This window comes from Olea europaea, unplaced genomic scaffold, assembly GCF_002742605.1.
Source record: "Olea europaea var. sylvestris unplaced genomic scaffold, O_europaea_v1 scaffold1224, whole genome shotgun sequence".
Lineage (NCBI taxonomy): Eukaryota > Viridiplantae > Streptophyta > Magnoliopsida > Lamiales > Oleaceae > Olea > Olea europaea.
In genome coordinates, this window is record NW_019229669.1 from 156411 (window position 1) to 181837 (window position 25427).

The 25427-nt window shown below is 32.9% G+C and overlaps 2 protein-coding genes across 2 annotated transcripts in view; both read left to right on the forward strand.

Annotated features, from left to right (window-relative positions):
- LOC111374271 (UV radiation resistance-associated gene protein-like) overlaps positions 1-3336 on the forward strand; it is an 8870-nt gene extending 5534 nt beyond the window's left edge. The window contains 4 exon segments of the mRNA XM_022996927.1: positions 179-359; positions 1778-1926; positions 2204-2419; positions 3041-3336. Of these exon segments, the coding sequence (XP_022852695.1) occupies positions 179-359; positions 1778-1926; positions 2204-2419; positions 3041-3157 (663 nt within the window). The 3' untranslated portion in view covers positions 3158-3336.
- Positions 3337-24051: 20715 nt separating this feature from the next.
- LOC111374262 lies at positions 24052-24741 on the forward strand. The gene has a single exon (XM_022996916.1). It carries the CDS (start codon positions 24052-24054, stop codon positions 24739-24741), a length of 690 nt encoding a protein of 229 aa, XP_022852684.1.
- Positions 24742-25427: the final 686 nt, after the last annotated feature.

Consider the following 25427-nt stretch of genomic DNA (forward strand, 5'->3'; position numbering starts at 1 on the left):
CAGTGAGATAAAATGGAACAATTCATGTTGATTTCCACAGTAACTTCACATTCTCATTTTTATATGGTAGGGATATGCTTTTGAAAATCTTCCCATTTTATCAAATTTAAATTTAAAATTTTTGCATTGGTATTAAAAATTAATTTTGCACATCTGAAATAAACTTACTTCAATGCAGGACTCAGATAGGTCACCTACTGGAGAAAAAGGTTATGTTCATCTAAAAAACTTGCAGAAGTCATTAAGATTGAGACAATGATACATGGTATCACAAGTTTCACTGCTTTATCCTGTGAAGGTTGTAATTGGACGTGCTCCAGAGCAAGAACTTGAATCATTCACTAGCAGTATCAAATCAGGTAATGGATCTTATATTTAGTTAGAGTGTGAAAAATTGTTAATGTATCATGTAGATGAATACATTTCTTCGTTTACTGAACCACGAATAAGCCAATAACTCGCTTCAACTGTTGGACAGATGATATATGTTTATTTAACTCGGTAGCAAGCTTTGTTGTGAGTCAAATATAGTAAAGAAGAAAGTCTACTTATATTTTTCTGCACTCACTCTTCATTTTCTACCTCGCGAAGAATAAATCTAGGTCATATGCCTAAATGACAGAGAAATTTATGAATCCATTATATGAATTACCCAATTATTTGAATACAAGAACATAATAATGACCGGTAACACAGCTATATCATTTATAAATTTGCTTGTATCCCTTCTACATATGCCTCAGTTGTAGGATAGAGATGATAATTTTTGTTACAGAGTTGTTGCTGCAAAGTTACATTTATCTGGATCCATCATTTTAGTGTAAATGATGTTGAGGGTTGAAGTCATGTTTGCTTTTCTCGTGTCATGTTATTTTCTATAAAATAGAAGGAAAGAACTTTGTATGTTTTACCATGGTCTCTGTGATTGTGTGTACTAGGGTACCCAAAATTTTAGAAACTTGATAGTTATTTTTTTACGTGCCAATGGCCATTAGTCACAATAATATTACTAAGATATGTAGTTTCTGGTTGCATTTGCTGATATAGTTTCATCTTATGTTATACTGAAGAAAAAAGGATAAATATTTGCGACCATCTATTTACTTGTGCAGGCTTGGAAGTGTGTTCTTATTGCATTCAAAATGTCTTATTTATTGGGGGTTTTCTCCTTTGGTTGTCAGTTTGTTTATTTTGCTCAGCATTTAAAAGATTGCAATTTAAAAGCCTTAAAATTAGGAAATCCTCTAAGCCAATAATCCGTCAAATTCATGCTCTGATTGGTAAAGTAGAGGGGCTGGGTCTGTTTGGTAATTTGTACACTGAGGTTGCTAAATTTGCAAAGTCTATATACAAACACCAAGAATTGATTAGAAATTTCTGAGCAGCTCGTAGGTTGTATCTCTAATAGTCATGTTATATGGATGACTCCCTCGGCTTAGTTAGGATCATTTTTGTATATAGTTTCTTGATTATCTCAGGTGTTGCATGTCGAGGCTTCTATGAATTGTTCTCCGCATTTTTGCAATTGTTTGTAATCTCATTACCTCCCTACTCACTGATTTCAATTTGAATATATGTGTATGCTGGAGTCACATCCAAGTTGATATAAGCAATGCATGACTGCAAGCATCATATGCTGACTCTACTTTATATAAAAGATTCCAGCTGCAATTGATGGTTTTGGTTATTGCCATAATTATTACAGCTTAGTATCCTTGATTGGTTGGTTTATTTTGATTAATCTCTATTCAGTTTTGTTTCTTGTCACTACTTGCAGGTGTTCCTCCTGGATCAAAACCTGTTGATCAAGGCTCTTTGACCATCTTAAGTCTGCATCTCACTATGATCCCTTTTACAAAGATAAGTTTCTTCACTGATAAGAAGGAGATTCAGAGATCTTCGACTGCCTTGGGATATATAGCACACGTGCGTTATTCCTCTTTGCCTGGCATAGTTTATCAACTTATGTATCTTTTCAAGCGTAATCTGCTTTCGTTGCGATGAATTGTGATAGGACATCTAAAATAAATGGGGACTTGTTATACATTATCTCTTTTGTCATCAACTTGGCACCTAGTTTACACTTGTTTTGGATCTCAATGATCTTTATTGGATTATTGCATTGGTGTAGGCATTAGGTAATTTTCAGAGCACTAATTGCAATTTAATATCTATTAATCATGATGGCTTGTTATTTATGTAGGCTGTTTCACTCATTGCTTCTTATTTACAAGTTCCTTTGCGTTATCCTTTACGGCTAGGAGGTTCTCGATCATGTATACGTGATTATGCACCTGCAATGTCCAGTTCAGATTCTTATTCAATAAGTTTGACAAGTTTGAAGCTGGTAGAATTCCCTCTCTTTATAGAAGGGCAAGACTTCACAAGAGCAGCCTATGCTATGTTCTTGTTAAAGAAGGTGTGTAGCACTTCTTAATTTTTTAGTGTCAAACCATATTGAAACATATTCGTAATTTTTGGAGTATTATAAGACAGTCTACTAATGATCTTACATAAATTTTTTGTCATACAAGGCTTAGAGTTTGGCATATAAATTTTTCTTGTTAAATTTGTACCAGTCCCCATTTTTGTGCTTTTGCTCATGAGTGTTGATTCCTTTACTGATGTGTAGATCTAGATGGTGGTGTGAGCTCATTACTCAGCTTCTGAATTTTTCTGTATCTATCCTTTAGCGGATATTCTTACTTAAATTAAGCAGAAGATTTTACTGGACTGTAGTTACAAAAGTAATTTGTTAAAATAATAATATTATCTACTTTTTGTAACTGCATTTGATTATTGAGAGGATATCTGGAGTAGGTGATGAATATTATACCAACATTTATCTTCTTCAATCCACCAACATGATTTTTATTAAATACGAAATTTTATGACTAACCTAATATAGATGACATTGGATTTATTCATATCCAATTTTGATCTCTGCACACAATGTGCAATTGACTTCTTCACAAATTACATTGCTATTTTTGTGCCATGTCAATGACCTTTTCTATGTTAATCGATGACCTTTTTGTAGGATTTAGAGCAGCTCCTGAATTTTATTGGAGTGACGAGCTTAGGGCCACGCTATGTTCTTGCTAATTTGAAGGAGCTTTTGAGGACCATCCTTTCTTCAGAATATATAGAGATGTAAGTTTGAAATGTTAGAATTGATTGTTAGTTTTTGTAAATGGACTGACTGTATTCTAATTTCTCATAGAGGTGCCAATTTTTAAGCACCTTGGCATAAATCTTGGTCAATTTGTTGGATAATTCAAATCATGGTTGATAAGGACCACCACCACCACCACCACATTATTATTATTATTTTCATTTTCATTTTCATTTATAGATTTATATGTGTCAAAAAAAACTCATCCAAGTTATTAGATAAGTATGAAATGACAAGTTCTTGAGTTGTCAAGTTAATAAACACTGTAAAAAAAAAAGATCTATTAAATTGATGTAAGAAGAAATTAGTTATGGGAATTCCACAATGTCAAATAGTTATCAATCTGGTATATCTATGCTAGAAATGTCACGCTTGAAAGAATCTGTAAATGAATTGATATTACTTCATTGACCAAAAGGCCAGATAATTCAAGCTAAAACTTGAGTACTTGATAGTCTAATGAACGAATTTTGACTTGAAGAATTTTCATGTTGTATTGAAGATTGGACGCAACTAGAAAATAAAATGAGTGAAATATGATCAAAGAATTTTTACAAGAATGTTCTAGATTTTTATCCAGAGATTGAGATTCATTTTTTGCCTAGTAAACGTTTAAAGTGGAAAAGAGCTGCTGTTAGTAAAATTATAGCCCTTCGAGTTATCTTTATAATCCAATTTGAATTGTCTCAACCGGATATCGAGAGAAAAAGTTATCATAAAAATATTAAAGGAGATATGGTACTGAATTTTTCCCAAGAGGAGCCATCCACAATGTCTTCGTAGTGCCACGACGCCATGTAGCATGGCCTGATACATCTAGGGCAAGAATTTTTGGCTCGTTTAAATTCCATAACATCTTCAAATTTGGGAAAACGTTAAGGGAAGTATAAATACAATGATAGAGGCACTTTTGAAGGGCCACATTGAGAGACAAAAATCACAACTTGGAGAATTAGAGAGCAAAATTAAAAGAGAAAAACAAGAACTCAAGGATTTAAAATCAATATTTGGAATAAAAAAAGAACTTGGTGTAAGATTCATCCACTTTTTTACAGCTCAATTCAAAACCCGATGACGTATTCAATACAATTTCCCCCCTTCTATTATTATGAATATCTAAACTCTTTATTAGGGTTAATAATGTAATCTATTCAAGATCCTTTAGTTCGTGTATTCAAGATTCTAGTTCCTTGAAAATTTTATTTATGTATTTAATGTTTTGAGTTACTTGATAAACAACTCAATGATTTTGTGAATCTTTTACGAATTGACAGGTGAGTTTTATATTTAGATCTCATAATAAAATTCGACAATTTAGTATAATATGAAGAGACACATTTGCTAATTATTGCGGTTGTTATATAAATTCTTAGAAGAAATAGTGTATTTAATTAAGATTGATTCATATAGAGATATGTGATTGAATTAGTTAAATAGGGTCAATGAGAACTAAATAGGGGTCAATTAAATACAATAAAAAAATTCAATCGAACTCTACATTAGATTTGTAAATCTTGAATTAAGACTTAAATGTGATCAATAGATGAAATTGTCCTGCACTAATATTCATTCCATAGTTGAAACATCAATTCGATCTTTGTGTGCAATTTTGATTCTTTCATTTAATAGATATAGTTATGAAAACAATCATAATCCTTTGTTTTCAACAATAGGAGTTAGAAATATAAAATTATGTGTAAAAAAAAAAAAAAAAGGTTCTTGTGGGAACAATAACTCAAAAGTTTACTATGTTACTCGTTACAATATGTATAAAGAAGGCAATCAAAGAGGAAGAGATGGCAACATAATTGGAAAAAAATTCTAAATTTTTGTGCAATAATTTATCAGTAATTACGCAAGAATTTTGGAGTGGCTAATATAATTACACGATTAATCAGTACGCGAACTGCCGATATTTTTTTGATCTTTTGAGAAGATTACTAAAGATAACTATTTCTCACGTAATCGATTAATAATTGGAGTGGCTAATTATGCCTCATATCATCACGTAGCCTTCTAAAAGAAAATTTGTTGTCACTTCATTTTTGTGCAAATCGACATGTGATCAATAGCGTTTAACGGTACCATCTATGAACATGTGACCACAGCCAGCACCATTACTACCACTTGCAAACTGCCACCATTCAACCAGCACCACTCCAACAACTAACATAATTCAACAAAATAGGAGAAGCAGCAATTTTAATTTCCATCACCAACAAAAATTAGAAAATAACTTCTGTTAAGCAGTCCTCGCTGTCGGCCAATAAAGAAAAAGTCACCGCAAAACATCATCAATTCCGTCGAATTCCGCCGAATTGTGCACAATGGCCCCAATTGATTTTGTCAGATTATGTTATTTAGAAAGAGACAGAAGAACGATAGAGAGAAGACAGAAGATAGAAGTTAGATATAGAGAGTGTGTATAGTAATAGTATTATTAATATTAAAAAGTGAATTATAACCTAATTTTTGAATAAGTAAACCTTGAACTTTATTTTTGAAATGCAATCTTCGAAATCTTGTCTCCTTGTAATTTCTACATTAATTTTTAGAGTCGCTCTTTTGTAATATCACCGATGCATACCTTATCCTCCTTCAGCCCATCATGTAAAAGCTTAAAAAAACACTAGAGGAGACCTATTTGTTACGTCTTCTTGAGCGATTGAAATACCCTATTCGTTTTCAGCTTTTTGGATAAGTTCAGCATCACAACCGTCAACTGTTTTTTTTTTTTTTTTTAATAATATAAAGAAAAAAGAATTTTAAATTAAAAAAAATTATTTATAATATGAAGATTTTTTTTTTTAAAACAATCTTAAAAAAAAATATATAATAAAAATAAAACAAATTAAACAAAAGAATGTTGTGAAAATTAGATAAAGAACCTATAAATATTATTAAATTAAAAATTAAAAAAATTAAGTTTTTTCATAAAGAAAAAATAATTAAAAAGGATTTTAAATCAAAAAAAAATTTATAATATGAACAAAATACATAAAAAATAAATAAATGAGGAAAAAAATAAAAAACGAAAACTCTACGTATCCTACGATAATATAATGAACCAAACGATTAGACTTCACCAAATACTTCGAATCTTCAATCAGTTTTGAAAATCTATAATTTTGACGTTAATAAAAATATAATAAATACAAAACTCGTGCAACGTACATGTCAAAGACTAGTATGTATAATAAAACCCTATAAGTCTTGTTTAATTGTTGGATTTAGGCAAAATCTTTGTTCAACTTGATTTCCATCAAAAAGTTTGAGAAGAAAATAGATGTAATTAGTATATATTTGTATACAATCTTTGATTAAAATTGTAGATCTCAACTTGGTTTAAAAGCGATGTTGTATACAATATTTGTAATGATTCGTTCAATTGGATTTCGTTCTTTGGGTTGTCTGATTTGGGGATCCTCCAATTGGGCTTTACTCTCTGGGCTGTTCGATTTGGGCTGAATTTTTATGTGTCAACAGAATTACATTTGGTTTATCGAAAAATTTGTTTTGTAGTACATTATGATAAAAGTTGATGGAATGTATGAAAAATTGTAGATCCCATAAAATGTTTGATTAAAATTAATTATTAGTAATAATCTAAATTAAAATCAATTTTTTTAGATGAATAAAACAAGGACATAATTTTTTTTATTTAATTTCTGTTCCTAATGTGGGCTTGATCTCAACTTGGTTTAAAAGTAATGCGATTAATCTTTTGTACTAACAATGTGGGCCTTCATGTGCATGTCTCAATATGCAAGACCATGTGATTATTATATTGTACATATCCTATACCCCCATTGATAACCCTACGCAATTTGAACTCGAGCATGTTCCAAGAAATCTACCTGGTTACATGGCTTTGATTATATGTTATTCATCTTGACTCGGATTGATACATTCTTCGAACACCATTACCACTCTAATCAACAACTTTAACAGTTATCGAAAGAGCTTGTACGAAGCGAACTCATAGTAAGCAAAAGGGCAAGGAAGGAAGGAGAGATAGATTCATATGACGAACCTGAACTCCCTATCCCTATAAATAAAGCAAAATATACCCTTATTTCCCTTTTTTTTTTTTTGACTATATAAGAGTTGCACCAGCGACATCCTTCTTCAGTTTGCGTTGATGATGTCTGTAAATTCTTCAACTTGACATATATAAATGTGTTTTAGCATGCAATTCTTAAACGATTAATTCAATTTTATACAATATTTGATTAATTAGCACATAAAGCGATGTTGGATATGAAGAAGACAGGAGAATGAAGAAAGAAGTGGTGCAGGGCTTCTTATTAATAAGCAACAGAGTTTGGGAGGAAGGAGATGCCATGCATTGTTTTATTAATTTCAAAATGCATTTCTCTCTCTCTCTCTCTTTTTTTGAATTTGTTTCGCGCGTGTTAATTCGCTAACAATTAAAGAGGATCAGATGATTGTGTAAGGGACGAAACCTCTTGAGACAAAGTCCCAAAAAGGGGTGTTCCTTTTATTGGCGATGAACTTTACAATTGGAAACGGAAAACAACGTGCCGATTAATCTTTTGTACTAACAATGTGGGCCTTCATGTGCATGTCTCAATATGCAAGACCATGTGATTATTATATTGTACATATCCTATACCCCCATTGATAACCCTACGCAATTTGAACTCAAGCATGTTCCAAGAAATCAACCTGGTTACATGGCTTTGATTATATGTTATTCATCTTGACTCGGATTGATACATTCTTCGAACACCATTACCACTCTAATCAACAACTTTAACAGTTATCGAAAGAGTTTGTAGGAAGCGAACTCATAATAAGTAAAAGGGCCAGGAAGGAAGGGGAGATAGATTCATATGACGAACCTGAGCCCCCTATGCCTATAAATAAAGCAAAATATACCTTTATTTCCTTTTTTTTTTTACTATATAAGAGTTGCACCAGCGACATCCTTCTTCAATTTGCGTTGATGATGTCCGTAAATTCTTCAACTTGACAAATATAAATCTGTTTTAGCATGCAATTCTTAAACGATTAACTCAATTTATAATAAAAAAAATTACTAATTACATCATTCAAATAACAACCTTTGGTAACGAGCAAAGATTGTATACAAATATATAAATAAAGCAAAATAGACATTTATTTCCGTCAACTTGACTCGTGTTTCCATGTAACTTTAGCCTTTCATTTTCTAATAATTGTAATTAAGTCTTCTTCATTCCAAAATGATTAATAATTACCCGATGCAAGTTTTAAGAGTTTGCAATTTAATTCCCGAACTTTTCAAATATTGAATTTAACTCCAAAATTTATGAAGTTTTAACAAATGCTCCATTAATACTTCCAATGGATCACTTGCAATTCGATTAATCTTTAAGTACTCCAATTCAACTTTAATTAAACTCCAAATTGCCTTCTTCTTCTTCTTCTTCTTCTTCTCCTTTTTTTTTTCACGCTTGTAATATGGTTCATCTTCTAGAAGTTTGACTACGTGTCATCCTTGGATTGCCCCGGACCTTTCATTTCAAAATTACATTTCAGTTGAACCTTTAGTTTTGAAATTTCTATTCAACATTGACTTGCAATTAGCATATTGTCTACATACAGCAATAAGTAGATGCACATTTTAAGGGGCAAACCTTACCTTCATTTTCTGCTGTAACGTACACTGGTGGCTGCTCCATGAAGATCTGTTCTTTTAGTTCACCATGGAGAATAGTAGCGACATCCGTTTGTTCCAAATTCCATGACCATTTGAGCTACCGTTGACAACAGGAAGCCAGGTGAATAAAGTGGAAATTACCAAAATAGTCAATTCTTGACTTTGCATTTACAAAAATGTCATCAATTTTAAATCTTTGCAAGATTGTTAATTTTGAACAATTTTGGATATTTTTGCCTATCTAGATAATTCAAATACCCTACATGTCCTTCATTAAAAACTGATTTGACTAGATGAAAAAATATTACCAAAAATTTAAAACATCACATCAAATGCTCTAACATAACTATTTAAGTCCGATTTGGTAACAATTTTTCATCCAAAAAAAATTAATTTTTTGATCGTTATTTCACTATTTCAGCCGTCATTTTTGACTTCTTTACTCACATTTGGGACCCACTTTTCTCTCTAACGATCAAAAAATCAATTCTTATAATCATTACCGAATTTGCCCTAGGTCTCTCTCTCATCACTTAAATACATCTCTTTGGACGATCGAAGGTTTCGAAATCCTAACTCAGAACTTCCTATATGTAAGAAGAAGAAGAAATCTGCAAAAGCCGCTTCTAGCGGTGGTTTGCGGCATGGTGGTGTTGGTCTTTCTCAGTGTTTTTTTTTTCAAGACCATGACAACCTTATTTTAGCCACTGAGACCATTCAATGTTTGGTAAGATTTAGGAAATTAGTTGGGGAATTCTGGAATGTTAATTTTGTGGATTTTATCAGCTCCTTTTGTTGGATTTAAATTAATCTTTGGTCAATTGTAGTGTCTGAAAGATAGGGTTGCTTATATTTGTTTTCTTTAATTTCAAACGGCAAAACTAATGTGGCAAAATGGAAATATAGTAAATATATATAGCTAAAAATATTCACTAGAATCTCAATATTCTGGTCAAGAATATAGCTCAAAAGGTTTTCTGGGATCTCAATCTAGTAACCAACAATCTTACTGTAAAATGAGTTATTGGTCGCAATTTGATCATTCTAGCTCGTAGCCAATTTTGGTTTGTAGGAAATGTGACGACCATATGCAAAATATAACACGTAATGAAGGTGAATAATTAGTCATTATCATGATTTTTGCTGACTGTATATTTATAGCTCCATTTTTTTCGGTTTCTACTTCTCGGGCAACATATCTTCTGACAAAGGTTTTTACTATTGCTTCTTGCACGTGTGCGTATGATAGTGCAAGGTTGTTTGGATAAGTCCAAGTGTAGGTAATTCCATTTTTGTTTTACAAAATGTCTTTGCATTGTTTAGAAATGATGCCGTAGATGTCGAACTTCTATGTCTCATGTGTACATTTCAGCAGATTGCTAAAGTGTGCAGCCTGCTTGAACTGGCGTTCTCGAGGGTTCAACTCTGCCAATCTCGAGAGATGACAGAATCTCAGGCATATGTCGAGATTAACCGTCGATATCGATAGGTGAACTGTCCATACAAACGATTGATGTCGATTTTTCTTGACAGTTCACCTTACTACAGACATGAGTTCGATTTATTACGTGTTACATTTCTATGTTTTATCATGATCTAATTTGTGTTTTTCTCGCTGGAGTTTGAATTCCTCGTTTCAAAAAATACCCGGTTGAGGAAGTTGGTGTAATTTGCTAGAAGTTGGTCTGTTGTTTTTTAGTTTGAATGTTGTAATGCGATAACTGAAGATCAGCAGTGTGGGGATATGTAAATGCATGGCTTTTGCAAATAATAAATGGTTATGTACACTATAATTTGTTTTGTATTGAAGGCACGAGCATGTTGTGTAAGAGTTCCTAGTTTACTTGGACTATATTTTCTTATTTCCGGATTAATTACAAGGTCATTCGTCAATGATGATTGGGTAAAGATGGCTAGCCATTAAAATTTTCCCATTTCAAGAAACCATGCTACAACTAATTCACAAGGATGTTAATGAGAGTTTATTTTTTTATTGGATTAAGTTGTTAAGCCATTTTTATAATTATGCCAAAGCCATGACAATCATGTTATAACTAATTTACAAAGTACATTATGTGAGTTGCATGAAACTTGAATCCATTGTTCACATGATTTAAGAGTCACAATATCCTAGTAATTATGTGGAAATGGGGGGCTAAAGGTACAGTTATTTTATTGAACCATCATACCAACTAAATTTAGATGAGATTGGACTTTGTGGTTGGGCAGTAAATGACCATAATTGATTCATCCCTTCAAGTTGATTATAAATAGCATGTTGTCATTATCCGTTATATAAAAAGCACTTCAGAAGCATTGAGAGACTTTCAAGTTCTCACATATACAAACCGTTTCATCAATTACATTACATCGACATAATGAGTTCGTCCGCGGGAAGCAACGAAACGTTCAAGCTGATCGAGCCTTTGCCAGTTCTTGGTTATTTCCAATCTACATTTCTGTAATAATACTATTTAATATTAGCGATATTTACCATTTATGCGTCACTTGAGTCTATTATTTACAATTTACAAACTATAATTTAGTTGGTGGGGATAAAAATTATCATTTTGAGCAGATTGTGATAAAAAGTTTTGAAGCAGTAGGTTGAATTATTTTGAACAAGCATAGAGTTGGAGGGCCTTTTATACACTTTCAAAAAATCAGCAATTTAATTTTTTTGACAGGTTTTATAAATTCCATATGTTGACATGTAGATCCATGTAGTACCAAAAAAGGAAAGGGTGACAATAGTTTTCAAGTATTGAAATCGACAATTAAATTATCTATCTTGACATTTATTAAATGTCGAGTTCGATAATTAAAATGTCTCGCCCGACGATTTCGAAGATACTATTCGACAGTTGAACTGTCATAATTTTCAAAAAAGCTAAAAACATGTGTTTGATTGTTTGGAAGAAATTATTGAAAACACTAATGGTGATAATAAATTTTCAACTACAACATCACAATATCTTCCCACATAAAGAAGGAATAACTCAATACTTCATTAAATATGGATTCCTTCACATTTTCTAGAGGATGTTGTTATTTTTCCCCTTAAAAAATATATTAAAAATAAAACACATCAATGAATAAAAGATTCATAAAATTCAATTAATATATGATCATGTCGTATCAAACATTTAAAGTAGTAAATTATGGCATGAAAAGATAATTTTTCTAGTAGATCACTTTTGAGATTGATCAATAGTTTTCCCTTGTGGATGATGGAACGAAGATGGTGAAGAAGAAGGCAAGGTTTGTATTCATAAGCGTTTGTGTGTGTGTGTGTGTGTTTTTTTTTTCTAAGTTTTCACCCCCTTTTTCAACAATGAAATATACAATATAACATGAATGTCTTAAATATTTAAAATAAATAAAACGAATCATCACATCAAACCATTAATCACATTCAAATTAAGTATTTATTGGTCCTAAAAATGTCTCACAACGGGGTAAAATGGACATTTCGCAGAAAAAGTGATATTTTTGGAAGAAATTAGTGCAAATGAAATTTTTTTGTGTGCTTTCAATTTTTGTGACCTTTATGTAAATTGCCCATGAATAAATTCTAAAATAATCCACTCCCTCCACTTGGGTGAATTCCTTTATCACAAGCCTAGCCTTGTAACTGGGCTTTTCATGACCTGGTGTCTTTTTCACCTAAAATAACCACCTAAAACCTACTACTTTCAAACCTATTTCTTTGGCATGAATTTGTCCAATCACACCCTACAAATTAAGTGTCCTTACTGTATAGTCTGATCTCTCTACTCAATTTCCACTTCGATGCTCTCCAAATCCTGCACCAATTTTGTGAAAGAATCTATATGATCATCTAAAATATTTCCCTCCACCATCCAAAAATCGAAGAACGTTTGCTTTAATTAAATTCTATCAGGCAGAGAGACTCAACCGTGTAAATTTCTTCCAACTTATCCCATATTTCTGAGGCAGTATTGATCTTTAACATCTGGTGTGGCATTTGATCCTCTAAGCTCACGATTATGGTGTTCTTGGCTTTCTTCATTATATGATATTTGCCTTCTCAGTCACTGTTAGCTCAGTTGGCAAACCAGCCTCACCCTTCAAATCCTCATCCAGACCAAGATTTCTCAGGCCATTTCATCTTCCACAAACAGAAATGATTCTTTTCATCAAGTTTTCAACTTCTACCCTAGCATTTGAAATTGCGAATTTCTTGATTATGCAACTTAGATTCCTTCTCATAGAGATATTTGACTAGAAACAAAGCCAGTGGTGGTGTAAAGCTCAAGCTCTATAGAGCATTCGATTTCAATTATTTCTCTTAGAGATTTGCCAGATTTAATACAGATAAAACTTGTCCGTTTTCTGTTGTACAATGGCAAAAAAAAAAGGGCTAACCAAGCAGATGATGCCACAACAGCACCTGTATTAATTCTGACAACACTGCTTCTGTACAAGCAAAGAGATTGTTTCTCTTATACCAAATTTTAAGAACTAATTATGGCCTAACTCATTCTGATTGCATGATGTATCGACAATGATTTGAGACAATAAAATTTTTACAGGGTGTGTGTTAAGGGATAAATTTCACATTAAATAAAGATAAAAATATAGACTAATATATAACGATTTGTGCTATTCCTCTTAATAAAGTTGACGTTTTAAGATAAAACTCTCAGTCATAATATGGTGTCAAAACCAATTAAACTTCAACGAGCAATTCGATCCAATTAAAACATAAAAAAATGAGTACATAGATTTCAACATTGGTTTGTTTAAACAACCACCATTTTACAAAGCATCTTAAGAGGACAAATCCCACCATTTTGCCATATGTATTGTCCTTTAACCTAAAAGTTTGATTTCTCTCAGAGAATTTCTAATTTGATAAAATCTTCTCTTACTCGTCTCCAAAATATTCCCAACAGAGTGTGAATGGTGAAGGCCAACCAACTTTCATTTTTTGTATCATGCTTTTTTTTCTATTTAGTTTCCATGTAGGAGGGCAAAACGTCCCCTTGAAGAAATTTTAACTAGTTTAACTATCCAACAAAGATGAAAGTGCTATCAAAATGAAAGGTTGAGGATGTAAATCTTATATTTTAAAGGCTAGGGATAAAAGTGCAATGAGTGTTGGTGACGTTTGAGGGGAACTTTTAAAAAAGTCCTAGTCAAGCCATCCAAAACTTTTTTAGGTCTAACTTACTCCAAATAAGTTTTTAAGGCCTCTTTTTAATTAAAATGTCTAAACTATCCTTTCTATATTGTTGATACATCTCAAATGCCCTTTACATAAATTGACCATAATACCCTTTCTTCAAACCTTCAGGAAAAAGTAATAAATGAAAAACAACTGCAATCGTTTTCTTCGAAAAAGACGACAGGCATTTTAAGAATATTGAATACAACAAGTTAGGGGCATCGGGTCTCTCTCAAAATTTTTAGTTGACGATAAATAAAGCAATCAAATATGGCTGGCATAGTGGGGCCCATTGACTGTATAAACAGTCGAATTCTTGGTTAATTATGGGCATAGAAAAATTATAAAAGATTTATTGGTTAGTGAATACAATCAAGTCAGCTCGTTCATGAGCTCGGCTCTACCAGGCCTAGCCGAGTGATCCACAGACCTCTTTATTGTTTTTAAGTATTTTTAACTATATACAAAATTGATTATTAATATGGTGCCAAAATTAAAAATATATAATTTTTAAAAATTGTGTTCAAAAATAGATTTTATAAAGAAAGGATTTAATGGTGGCTCAAGGCTAGCATACAAATCAACTAGCGAGCTTAAGCTCGACTCAAGAGATAGAATTCAAGCTACCAAGCATGAGCCGCTCATAAGCTCGGCTCGTCACTCATGGATTTGAGCTTCACGAGCTGAGTCAATGAGCTCCCAAGCTATTTTGGTTTACGGTTATCTCCAGCCAATCTTCAACCTTGTTTTTTTATTTATATTTTTATATCTATGTATATAATTTGTTTTAGCGCATAAATTTTAAAATAGATTCAACTCCTAACTCGATGAAGATATTGGGGTCTAGGGGGTCATTGAATTGGTAGTTGAGCGGATAAGTCATTATCCGAAAACCAATTAAGAAACTTTATTAATTTTATATATATAGATAAATTTATAAATACAAGATTAAACAAATTACATATTTTAAGCTGGTGCTGAAATTTTATCTGAACTAGATATAAATAAATATTTAAAATTAAATTAATATGACGTGTGGCAAAAAAAGGAAATTGATACATATTTCAAATTGTGCATTGAAAAATATTTAAAACAATCACAAACTGTTGATTAAAAATTGTAATAAAAATAAATAAATAAATAAACACGGAAAGTTTCATTATCCACCATTCCTTCTAAAGGTTCGAAAACCGACTTTTTTCTACTTTCTTGATCTTGATCTTGGTCATGAGATACAGAGTTTGAATGCTAACTTTCGCGATGTGTTTTTATGAGCCCAAGAAGAACGCACGCTCTCTCTCAGATACAGAATTCAAATCCCTCTACAGTTAAACTCCCGAGAATTTCAAATTTGCTCAACTCTTCTTAAGGTATGGCGTTCCCATTACCACCAGGTTTCATTTTTAAGCCCACTGATCAAAAAGTTATCACACATTACTTAAAACCCAAAGCAATGGGATTCCAATTACCATGTGATAGAATTCTTGAACGAAATCTATACAAAAAAGACGTTACCCTATGGATTGCTTTTTCCGTCAACAATCCATGGGAAATTGTTGGGGATTCTAAAGTTGGTGTTTTGAAGAAGGAAATTTACGTGTTCACGAAGTTGGAAATGATAGTTAAAAGATATTTTTGTTGGGCTGTGATGCCAGTCTAGCCCATTGTTTAGGCAATGATGAGAAAGTGGCCGACAATATACATAACGTTGCCCAGTAACTTCACTTGAGAAGGCCCACTCCCATGACCCGAAATCGGCCCAAATCTTGTGCGTTGCTCTGGACCGTTGGATGAAGATACAGTTCTACGGTTGATTGTGTGTTACTATAAATATGGGGTTTTAACCCTAATTTGGGACACTTTTCATTCTCTCTTCACTCCGGCCATCTAAACCTTCTGAGTTTTTTTGTTCATGTCTATTCATCCTCTTTCTTTGTGAGTTAATCATCTTCTCTTTGTGAGATTGAAAATCTGAGAGTTTGCTTCTATGTGAGTAAAGTGAAAATCTGTTATTGAGTCCTTTGTTTTCGGTCCATTGTAGCAACCCATAGTTTTCGGGACTTGTGAGGCTTCTATGGTTGAGATAGGACATCCTTGATGATTTAAGAAAGGTACAATGATCTGAGCCTAATTTGGTCACCAATCTTGATGTCTAGTGGTGTTAGTGTGTGGGTTTTACAGTGTATTCCCAGATTTGTAATTTTCTTGTAATGATTTGAAGTTAATAGTGGTATCAAAGTAGTGTTCTTGTGAGTTCTAGGCTTCGATTGAGTTCTGAAACCTAGAGAATTAATTTCCCGAGTTCTATCTCAAGATCGATTGGTATTTTGTGAAACCCTAGATCTGGATTTGTTTCCATCTAAGGGTCCCACTTACGGATTTGATTTTCTTGTGTTAAAATCTGAAAGTCTTGGGTGACTTTGTGGTATGGTCGGTGGTTGGATCCCAAGTTGATTACATTCTTGGTGGATTGGCCCTTAGACCTAAACGTTGCTGATTCTGCTGCTGGAAAGAAAAGGATCTATTTTGACCTCTACATGTATGGTTAGATTGGTGGTTAAATTTTCTATGAACCACCCTTTGGTTTGCGTTTTTTTATACCTATAGCATTGATTTTGTTCTCTTCTGTGATAAGTATATGTTCTTTTTATTTGTCTTGATGTTTTCTTCTCACTGTATATTCATTTGTGTCGTGAAATTTTAATAATTCTTGGATCTGTGTGACTTGATATTGAAGTTTACTGTAATTTTCCATGGAATGTTCAAATTGAGCCTTGATTTGACAACATGATTCTCACGAAATCCTAGTGAATTTGATCATTTTGGATAGTAATTTGTACTCAATTTCTTGTTTCCTTGATTTTTTGAGACCATGTGTCTTTATTGTTTACATAACTATGGTATTCTTATCCGATTGCTGTATACTCTTGTGTGATTTTTTGATCCTCTCAAATTTTGTGAAGGTCAAAACACTTTTGTTGTTCAAGATTGATCAGTTGTCTAGTCTTTTCGAAATCTTTGAAGTAATTTGTATTATTTCTTGTTTTGAAAATGACAAATACTTCTTTTCAACTTGGTGTTTTTGATGGAAAATGGAATTTCCCCATTTGGCAACATAAAATGAGAGGTCTCTTAGTTCAACAAAAGGTTGTTAAAGCAACAATACAAGAATATCCTGAAACTATGTCAACTGATCAATAGAATGAAGATGATGAACTTGCATATACTTCTATCATTCTGCACTTATCTGATCAAGTGTTGAGAAAAGTTGGTAAGCATGACGATGCTAAAACATTATGGGAAAAATTAGAGAAACTTTATTTGGTCAAATCTTTACCAAATAAATTGTTCTTGTTGGAAAAAAATTTTAGTCTTAAGATTGACCCCTCTAAGGACTTAGAAGATAGTCTTGACAACTTTAATAAGCTGTTTCAAGACATAACTAATGCTGGTGATAAAGTTTCAGAAGAATGCAAAGATGTAGTACTCTTAAATGCAATCCCTGAGAATATAAAGAAGTAAAAGTAGCAATAGAATATGGAAGAGACACTCTTACACGTGACATAGTAATAAACTCCTTAAGGAGTAAGGATCTTGAAATTAGATCTGGGAGAAATAGTGCTGGAACAAAAAACCTATTTGTTAGAGGTAGGACCCCAACTAGGTTTAATTCTACTCAGAAAGGTTAAAGCAGTTAGGGAACCACTCATAGGAGAAAGCTTAAAAGTAGCGGTAGATCAAAATCCAAAACTAGAAATAAAAAATGTTATAGGTGTGGAAAAACATGAGACTTTATAAAAGACTGTTATAAAAAGAAAAATGAATAGAAAAGTAAAAGAGCGGATGAGAAAAAGGTGGTAGAACCTACTACTTTGGATGTCTATGCAGTAACTGAACAAACTTTTTACCCTAATACAACTAATGTTGTTGATGGAGGAAATCAAGTTCAGGAATGAATTTTGGACTATGGTTGTACTTTTCACATGACCTCTAGGAAGAATTGGCTAGTAGATTTTAAAAAAAATTAATGGGGGAGAGGTAGTAATGGGAAACAACATAGCTCATAAAGTTGAGGGTATTGGGAAAGTTACATTGAAATTTGAGAATGGATATATCTATACCCTTGACAAGGTTAGATATGTTCCTGATTTAAACAGGAACCTTATTTCAATGGGTAACCTGGATGATTTAGGCTTGCAAGGTAAAATAGGGGATGAGTACTTAAAGGTGATTAAATGTTCACTTATCATCTTTAAGGGAGTGAAAAGAAATGAAATTTATGTTGTTAAAGCCAGTATAATTAGTAATGAAGCTGCTAAATCTTCCAGTGCTGAATTTGATGCTACTTTAAAATGGCACAAGAGACTTGCTCATGTTGGTGAGAAGGATCTACAGATTTTTCACAAGATGGGTGTGTTTGGAAAAGACTCAATATCTAAAGTGCCTTTCAATGAAAATTGCACTTTAGGTAAGTAGCATAGGCTATATTTCAACACTGAAAATCATAGAACCACCTCTATTCTTGAGTACATACATGCAGATCTATGGGGGCCTTTATCTATTATTACTCAAGGAGGAAATAAATACCTTTTATCCTTGATTGATGACTACTCTAGGAAGGCTTGGGTCTACCTATTGAAACCAAAATCTGAAACCCTTGAAAATTTTAAAATGTGGTAAAACTTGATGGAAAATTAGACTGGGAAGAGGATTAAGGTGCTTAGAACCGATAATGACTTAGAATTCTGCAATAAAGAGTTTGATCAGTTCTATAGTAGAGAGGGAATTAATAGACATAGGACTGCACCTTATGCCCCTCAGCAAAATGAAGTTGTTGAGAGGATGAAAAGGATTTTACTAGATAAAGTGAGGTGTATGCTTATAAGTTTTGGTGTTTCCAAAGTCCTATGGGGTAAAACTTTGATGAAAACTTCATATATTGTTAATAGAACACCATTAAGTGCTCCTGGTGATAAAACACCCGAAGAGGAATGGACTGGCCATATTCCTGATTACTTATACTTAAAAACTCTTTGGATGTACTGCCTACTCCCATTAGAGTATAGGTAAGTTAGAACCTAGGGCCCGTAAATGTGTTTTCTTAGGTTATCCTGATAGTGTAAAGGGATATTGGCTTTGGAGTAGGGAAACTAAAGGTTTTAAAATCTTCACTAGTACAGATGTCATTTTTGATGAGTCAAAAATGCCTTGTTTAGAGAATATTGAATCAAATGACCAACCTAATGTTGAAGAAGCTAATAGGACCCGATTACAAGTGGAGTTTGGTACTTCACTTGAACTTGTTCTATATGAACAGGTGGAAGAAGAGGCAGAAAATGCTTCTGATCTTCAAGAAAATGAAGAAGGAAATGTTCAAGAGAGCATAAAAAGTCAGCCTGTGGATTTTGGAAGATTATCAATTGACTAGAGACAAGATTATGAGAGAGATAAGAGAACCTGTTAGGTATAGGGATTACCTTTCACTTGTTGTACTTTCCTATCAAGATCTAGTTTTTAAAGAACCAAAATCTTATGAAGAGACAGTTGGCAGTCAACAATATGTTAATTGGCAAGCTGCTATGAATGATGAAATGAACTCCTTAATGAAAAATAAGACCTAGAATTTAGTTTCTAGACCTGCAGATTAGTCTATTGTTGATTGTAAATGAATATTTACTGTTAAGGAGGGAAATAATGAGAAAATGCCTATAAAATTTAAGGCTAGACTTGTAGCGAAGGGGTTTACACAAAAAGAAGGCATAGATTACAATGAAATTTTTTTCTATAGTTAAATACACTACTATTAGAGTTATGCTTGCTCTTGTGACAGATTATGACCTTGAATTTGAACAAATGAATGTAAAAATTGCCTTCTTGCATGGTGATCTTGATTAAGTAATCTATATGAAACAACCACATGGCTTTGTTAACATGACATGTTTGTTTTTTTAAAAGATCCCTATATGGTTTGAAGCAATCTTCTAGGCAGTGGTACTTAAGGTTTGATAATTTTGTATCTACTGTTAGTTTCATAAGAAGTGAATTTGATCATTGTCTTTACTTTGAACTTAGTTAAGAAAATGATTGCTTTCATACTTCTATATGTGGATGATGTGCTGTTAATAGGGCAAAACATGCTTATGGTTAATGATACTAAAAGATCTCAAAGCAAAGAATTTGAAATGAAAGATATTGGCCATGCTAAAAGAATTTTGGGAATGAAAATAACTAGGAATAAGAGAAACAGATCACTAAATTTAAAACATACTGGTTATATTGATAAAATGTTAGCTAGATTTGCTATGCAACATGCTAAAACGGTAACTCTCCCCTTAGCCAGCCATTTTAAACTAACCAAGGACCAATGCTCGGTAAATGAATCTGAGATTAAACAAATGGAAAATGTACCCTATGCTAACGCAGTAGGATCAGTAATGTACACCATGGTTTGCACTAGGCCTGATATGGTTTATTCCATTAGTATACTTAGTAGATTCATGGCCAACCCTGGACCTGAACATTGGGTTGCTTTAAAATGGTTGTTGAGGTATTTGAAAGGTTCATCGCACTTAGGCTTATCATTTAGTGCTTGTAAAGAGGGTGTAGTACTTAAGGGCTTTGTTGATTCTCACTTTGCTAGAAATAGGGACAACTGAAAATCTACCACTGCCTATGTGTTTACTTTGTGTGGAACTTGTGTATATAGGAAGTCACAACTCCAACCAGTTGTAGTCTTGTCTACAGCTGAGGCAGAATGTGTTACTGTAACTGATGCTATTAAAGAAGTCTTATAGCTAAATGTTTACTTTCTGAAATAAATGAATTATGTAGACTAGTTGTACTATATTCAGACAGTCAGAGTGCTATATTCCTGTGCAAAAGCCCTATTTATCATGAAAGAACAAAACACATTGATATAAAATTACATTTTATTAGAAATATTATCTTTAAAGAAATTTTGTTCCTTGAGAAAATTGCTACTGAATTTAATCCAGCAAACATGGGGACAAACGTATTGCATTTAAAATAAAAGAAGAATAAAATAAGAAAGAATTTAAGTACACGATCGAGTATTAAGGAAAAAAAGGAAAAAAAACATAAAGATCTTGCACTAAGTGATAAGTGTGTTTTTACATACTTATTTAGATAACAAACATGACTTAATTACAAGCAAAATATTTAAATTATAACTTAATTTCGTTGAATTCATGCAATGTAGGTGTTTATATGGAAATGATGAAATTCAGGAGAAAGGAGCCGAAAAAAGACTAAAATGGAGCAAAGTGATAGTTCAGGGACCAAAGTACAATTATCCAAAAGATGGTTCGAAGGGTAAATCAAGGAAGTGAATGAGCTAAGTACCAATTTGGTAATATTATGAGATGATGGAAATAAAAGAAACAAGCGAAAACGGACTAAAGTTGAAGAAACTGAAAGTTCGAGGACCAAGTTGCAAATAATCCATACATGAGACGGGCAATAGAATAAAGATTCAAGAGTGTTAGAGGTCAATCAGATGAGGAAAGGATTCAAAGAGGTGAAATATGGTCGAAGTATTATCAAGTATCAACTTTTAGGCGAAAAAGTTATGCTCGTGATTTTTAGTCTCTACTTGAGATCCATTTTTGGCATAGTAAACATTAGAATTTGAGGAAGCCTATTCTATCAAAAGTGTAGATCTTTTAGTTTTCTTCCCAATCCACTTTTAATCACTTCAATCGAAAATCAGAAGAAAAAGTTATGACCAAAATACTAAAATCTGTCAAGCGGAAGAAATGATATAACTATGCGGTCGCATAGTATAAACTTCTATGCGGTCGCATAGAGGCCTCCCGAGAATTTTTTCTCAAATCTTTTTTACTCTATGCGACAGCATAGAAATGTACTATGCGATCGCATAGAACAAGATTCGAGGCCGAATCTGCAGTTTCTTTATACGACTGAAACTCTTTTGGTAACCTAATTTTCACGTGATATAAATACCAAAAGACGTTCAAAAAGAGGGAGAACAGTATTGGAGGCAGAAAAAACTTCTTGGTGAGGATTTTGAGCACAAGAATGAAGATTTACACGAAGAGCTTCAAGATTTTTGAAGATTTCATAGCCCGGTGATGCTTTTTATCCAAAATCTGAAATATTCTTTTATTTTAACCATGTTAGGCTAGATTTTCATGTGATAGGAGATCGATGTACCATGTAATTTGATCTTTAATTTTCTAATTTTGCAATTTGACCTTAAGATATATTTCTATTGTTTTGAATGATTTATATGCAAATATTATTTTCGCAATTAAGGCCCGTAATTGCGTGATTTTGAGTGATTTATTCTTGCATTCGAGAAAATTGGAATAAGTTCGGCATAATATAAATCATCGTAGGGTCAAGGGATAGAAATATACCACTATATCCTACGTGAATCTTTAAGTGTTCATAAAACCGCATGCATTTTTACATATGCACCTGTCATAGAAATATAGACTGGTGGTATGTAGAAATAGGTTCGATACATCTCGAGAGAGAGTATTAGACAGACTTAGGAACATTGATTCGTTACAATTGAAGTGTATTGTCATATTGTGAAACTAGGGTTTTAAAGTGATAATTGCATAGGAAATCGTGATCCTAGTGTGTTTTATTTCTATTGATTACAATAAACGTGCGTTCTCAACATTTGACTTCAGTCTAGAGTGTAAAAAAAATTGTTTTGCATATTTAATTTAAGTCAATCATAAAATTGCATAATTAGGGTTTACTTTCCAAAATTAGGGTTTAATTAAATCTACATTCACTTTGATAATTTAGTTTCGGTTAAGGTTATGATAGATAAAATTTGAACTAATCAATCTTTATGGGACGATATTCGGGCTTATTTAATCCACTTTATTACTTGTTAACGAACCGTACAATTGCGGTAGTTTTAAATCGAAAGAAATAATTTCGTGAACACTAATTTCCCGCCTTCTTATAAAATCTTGAAACACTAGCTTTTTGATTGATTTCTTGATTCTTTTCTCATTTTGAGCTTGTATAATATGTGCACAATAAATTCCCACAAACCTCGGCTTGAATATATACGTATAACAAAATCCTATAAGTCTTGTTTAATTGTTGGATTTAGGTAAATCTTTGTTCAACTTGATTTCCATCATAAAGTTTGAGAAGAGAATGGAAACAATCCATTTTTCAAATTGACTCATTTTTCCATGTAAATTTAGTCTTTCATTTTCGAATAATTGCAATTAAGTCTTCTTCATTCCAAAATCATCAATAATTGAACTGATGCAAGTTTCAAGAGTTTGCAATATATTTCTCGAACTTTTCAAATGTCGAATTTAACTCCAAAATTTATGAAATTTTATCAAATGCTCCATTAATACTTCCAATTGATCACTTGCAATTCGATTAATCATCGAGTACTCCAATTCAACTTTAATTAAACTCCAAATTGCCTTTTTAGTTTTTTATTTTTTTCTTTCCACACTCGTAATATGGTTCATCTTCTAGAAGTTTGACTACGTGTCATCCTTCCATAAAATAATTAACTTTTGAAAACAGATTAGAGGGTGCTTATAAGCACCAATATTTGTTAAAAAATTATTTGAGCCCGTTGAAGAAATAATTTGTAAAAGTTGAAGTAATAATAAATACACCACGCTCACAGACACAGTCCCTTCACATTTTAGACTTCCTATCTTTCAAAAGTTACCAAAAAACAGAGTCATAGACCAAAAACAATAGCAATATGATAAGGTGATTATTTCAGCTATAAATAGAGGTATTTGTTGAAGAAATCATGTGCTCGTCTCAAAGAAAACTTTTTCTTCTTCACTTTGCAAATTGTTGTTTGTGATTCCAGAGAAATACTTACTCTCTCACGTATAGAGCTCGAATCTCTTCTGAGAATTTCCAGTTTGCTCAACTCTTCTTACACGCTCGGCTATGGCATTCTCAATACCACCAAGTTTCGTTTTTAAACCCACCGATCAAAAACTGATCACACTTTACTTAAAACCCAAAGCAATGGGATTCCCATTGCCATATAATAGAATTCTTGAACGAAATCTATATGGAAAGAATGGTACCCCATGGATTGTCTTTTCTGACAATGATCCATGGGAAATCGTTGGGGAGTCTGAAGTTGGTGTTTCGAAGAAGGAAATTTACGTGTTTACGAAGTTGGAAAAGATAGGTAGAAGACATATTGTTAGGGTGGCCGGTTGTGGAACATGGGGCGGAAAATCTGTGCCGAAGGATATCAAGAATTGCAAGGGCGAAGTCATTGGCGTCAAGAAGTCGTTTACGTTCAAATTAAATGGCGATTTGAAGCAAGACGAGACAAATATGAAGAAGGGTCGTTGGATAATGCATGAATATACACTGGCAGGAAGTTCTTTGGAGGGAGTGAATAACACGGATTATGCCATTTGTCGAATTTCTTGTGATCAAGAAGAGACTGATCTTGTTGTTCAATCTGGTTTTGGAACAGTAGAAGACATTCATGAATCTCAAAAACGGAATTCAAGTTTTGAACGCCCAACTGAAAAAAGGGCCCGCACAGATAAAGATTTAGACGATAAGGAGCTGAACTTTGGAGCTACTATGAGTTGCCACGGTGCGTCGTCAGATAAGTTGGATGAAGATTTTTCAAATTGCCTTCTCAGAATGATTTCCTTCGACGACATCGAATCGACTGACTGGATTTGGACATAATGTTGTTTAGTGGTGATTCGATTATTCATGCTTTGATGAATTTAGTTGTCGGATCAATTTTGTCTGATTTTCTTGTGAAATTGTTTAAACCCTGTGAAATAAGAATTATGTTGTTCGCATAATATTTTTCAGTGTTTTTAGTTTGAACCCCAACAATTAATTGTTTTTACTTCAGAAGCAGATTTTTGCAATTATTTGGAATTTCAATGTGGGTGGCGTCAAATTCTTAATTGAAATGCAGGCATAGTACATAAGAAACGGAATAGTTCGTGAAATTGAATTTCAATATCTGTAATATGTAGTTGTATAATCATTTTCTTTTGTGTCATCGAACCACAAATGACCAGGAAAACAGGATAGAAAGTTGCGAACTTTTCTACAGCATGTTGTATACCCGGATATCAACACATCTGAATAAATATATTTTCTGATTTTTGAGCAACAAGTTTCAGCTGCGCTCATTGGACTCGACTCGGACGGATCCACGGAGGGAACTGTCAGCTTTCTATCCTCTCTTGGTTTCTGAATTCAATATCAGCACATACTCTGCCACAGTACGAAGAAAAAGGTCCACTGGTGAATGAAAAGTGCCTCAAGCATTGATCCTTTTAAACTCAATTTTCTTGGCTTTGTGAAAATAGCTCCATTGAGATACCGTCATCTTCTTCAAGTTTACCGACTTTATC

Bases quoted from the DNA above. Each gene is read 5' to 3' on its own strand.
- LOC111374262 (XM_022996916.1), top strand. From the start codon at position 24,052: ATGGGATTCCCATTGCCATATAATAGAATTCTTGAACGAAATCTATAT.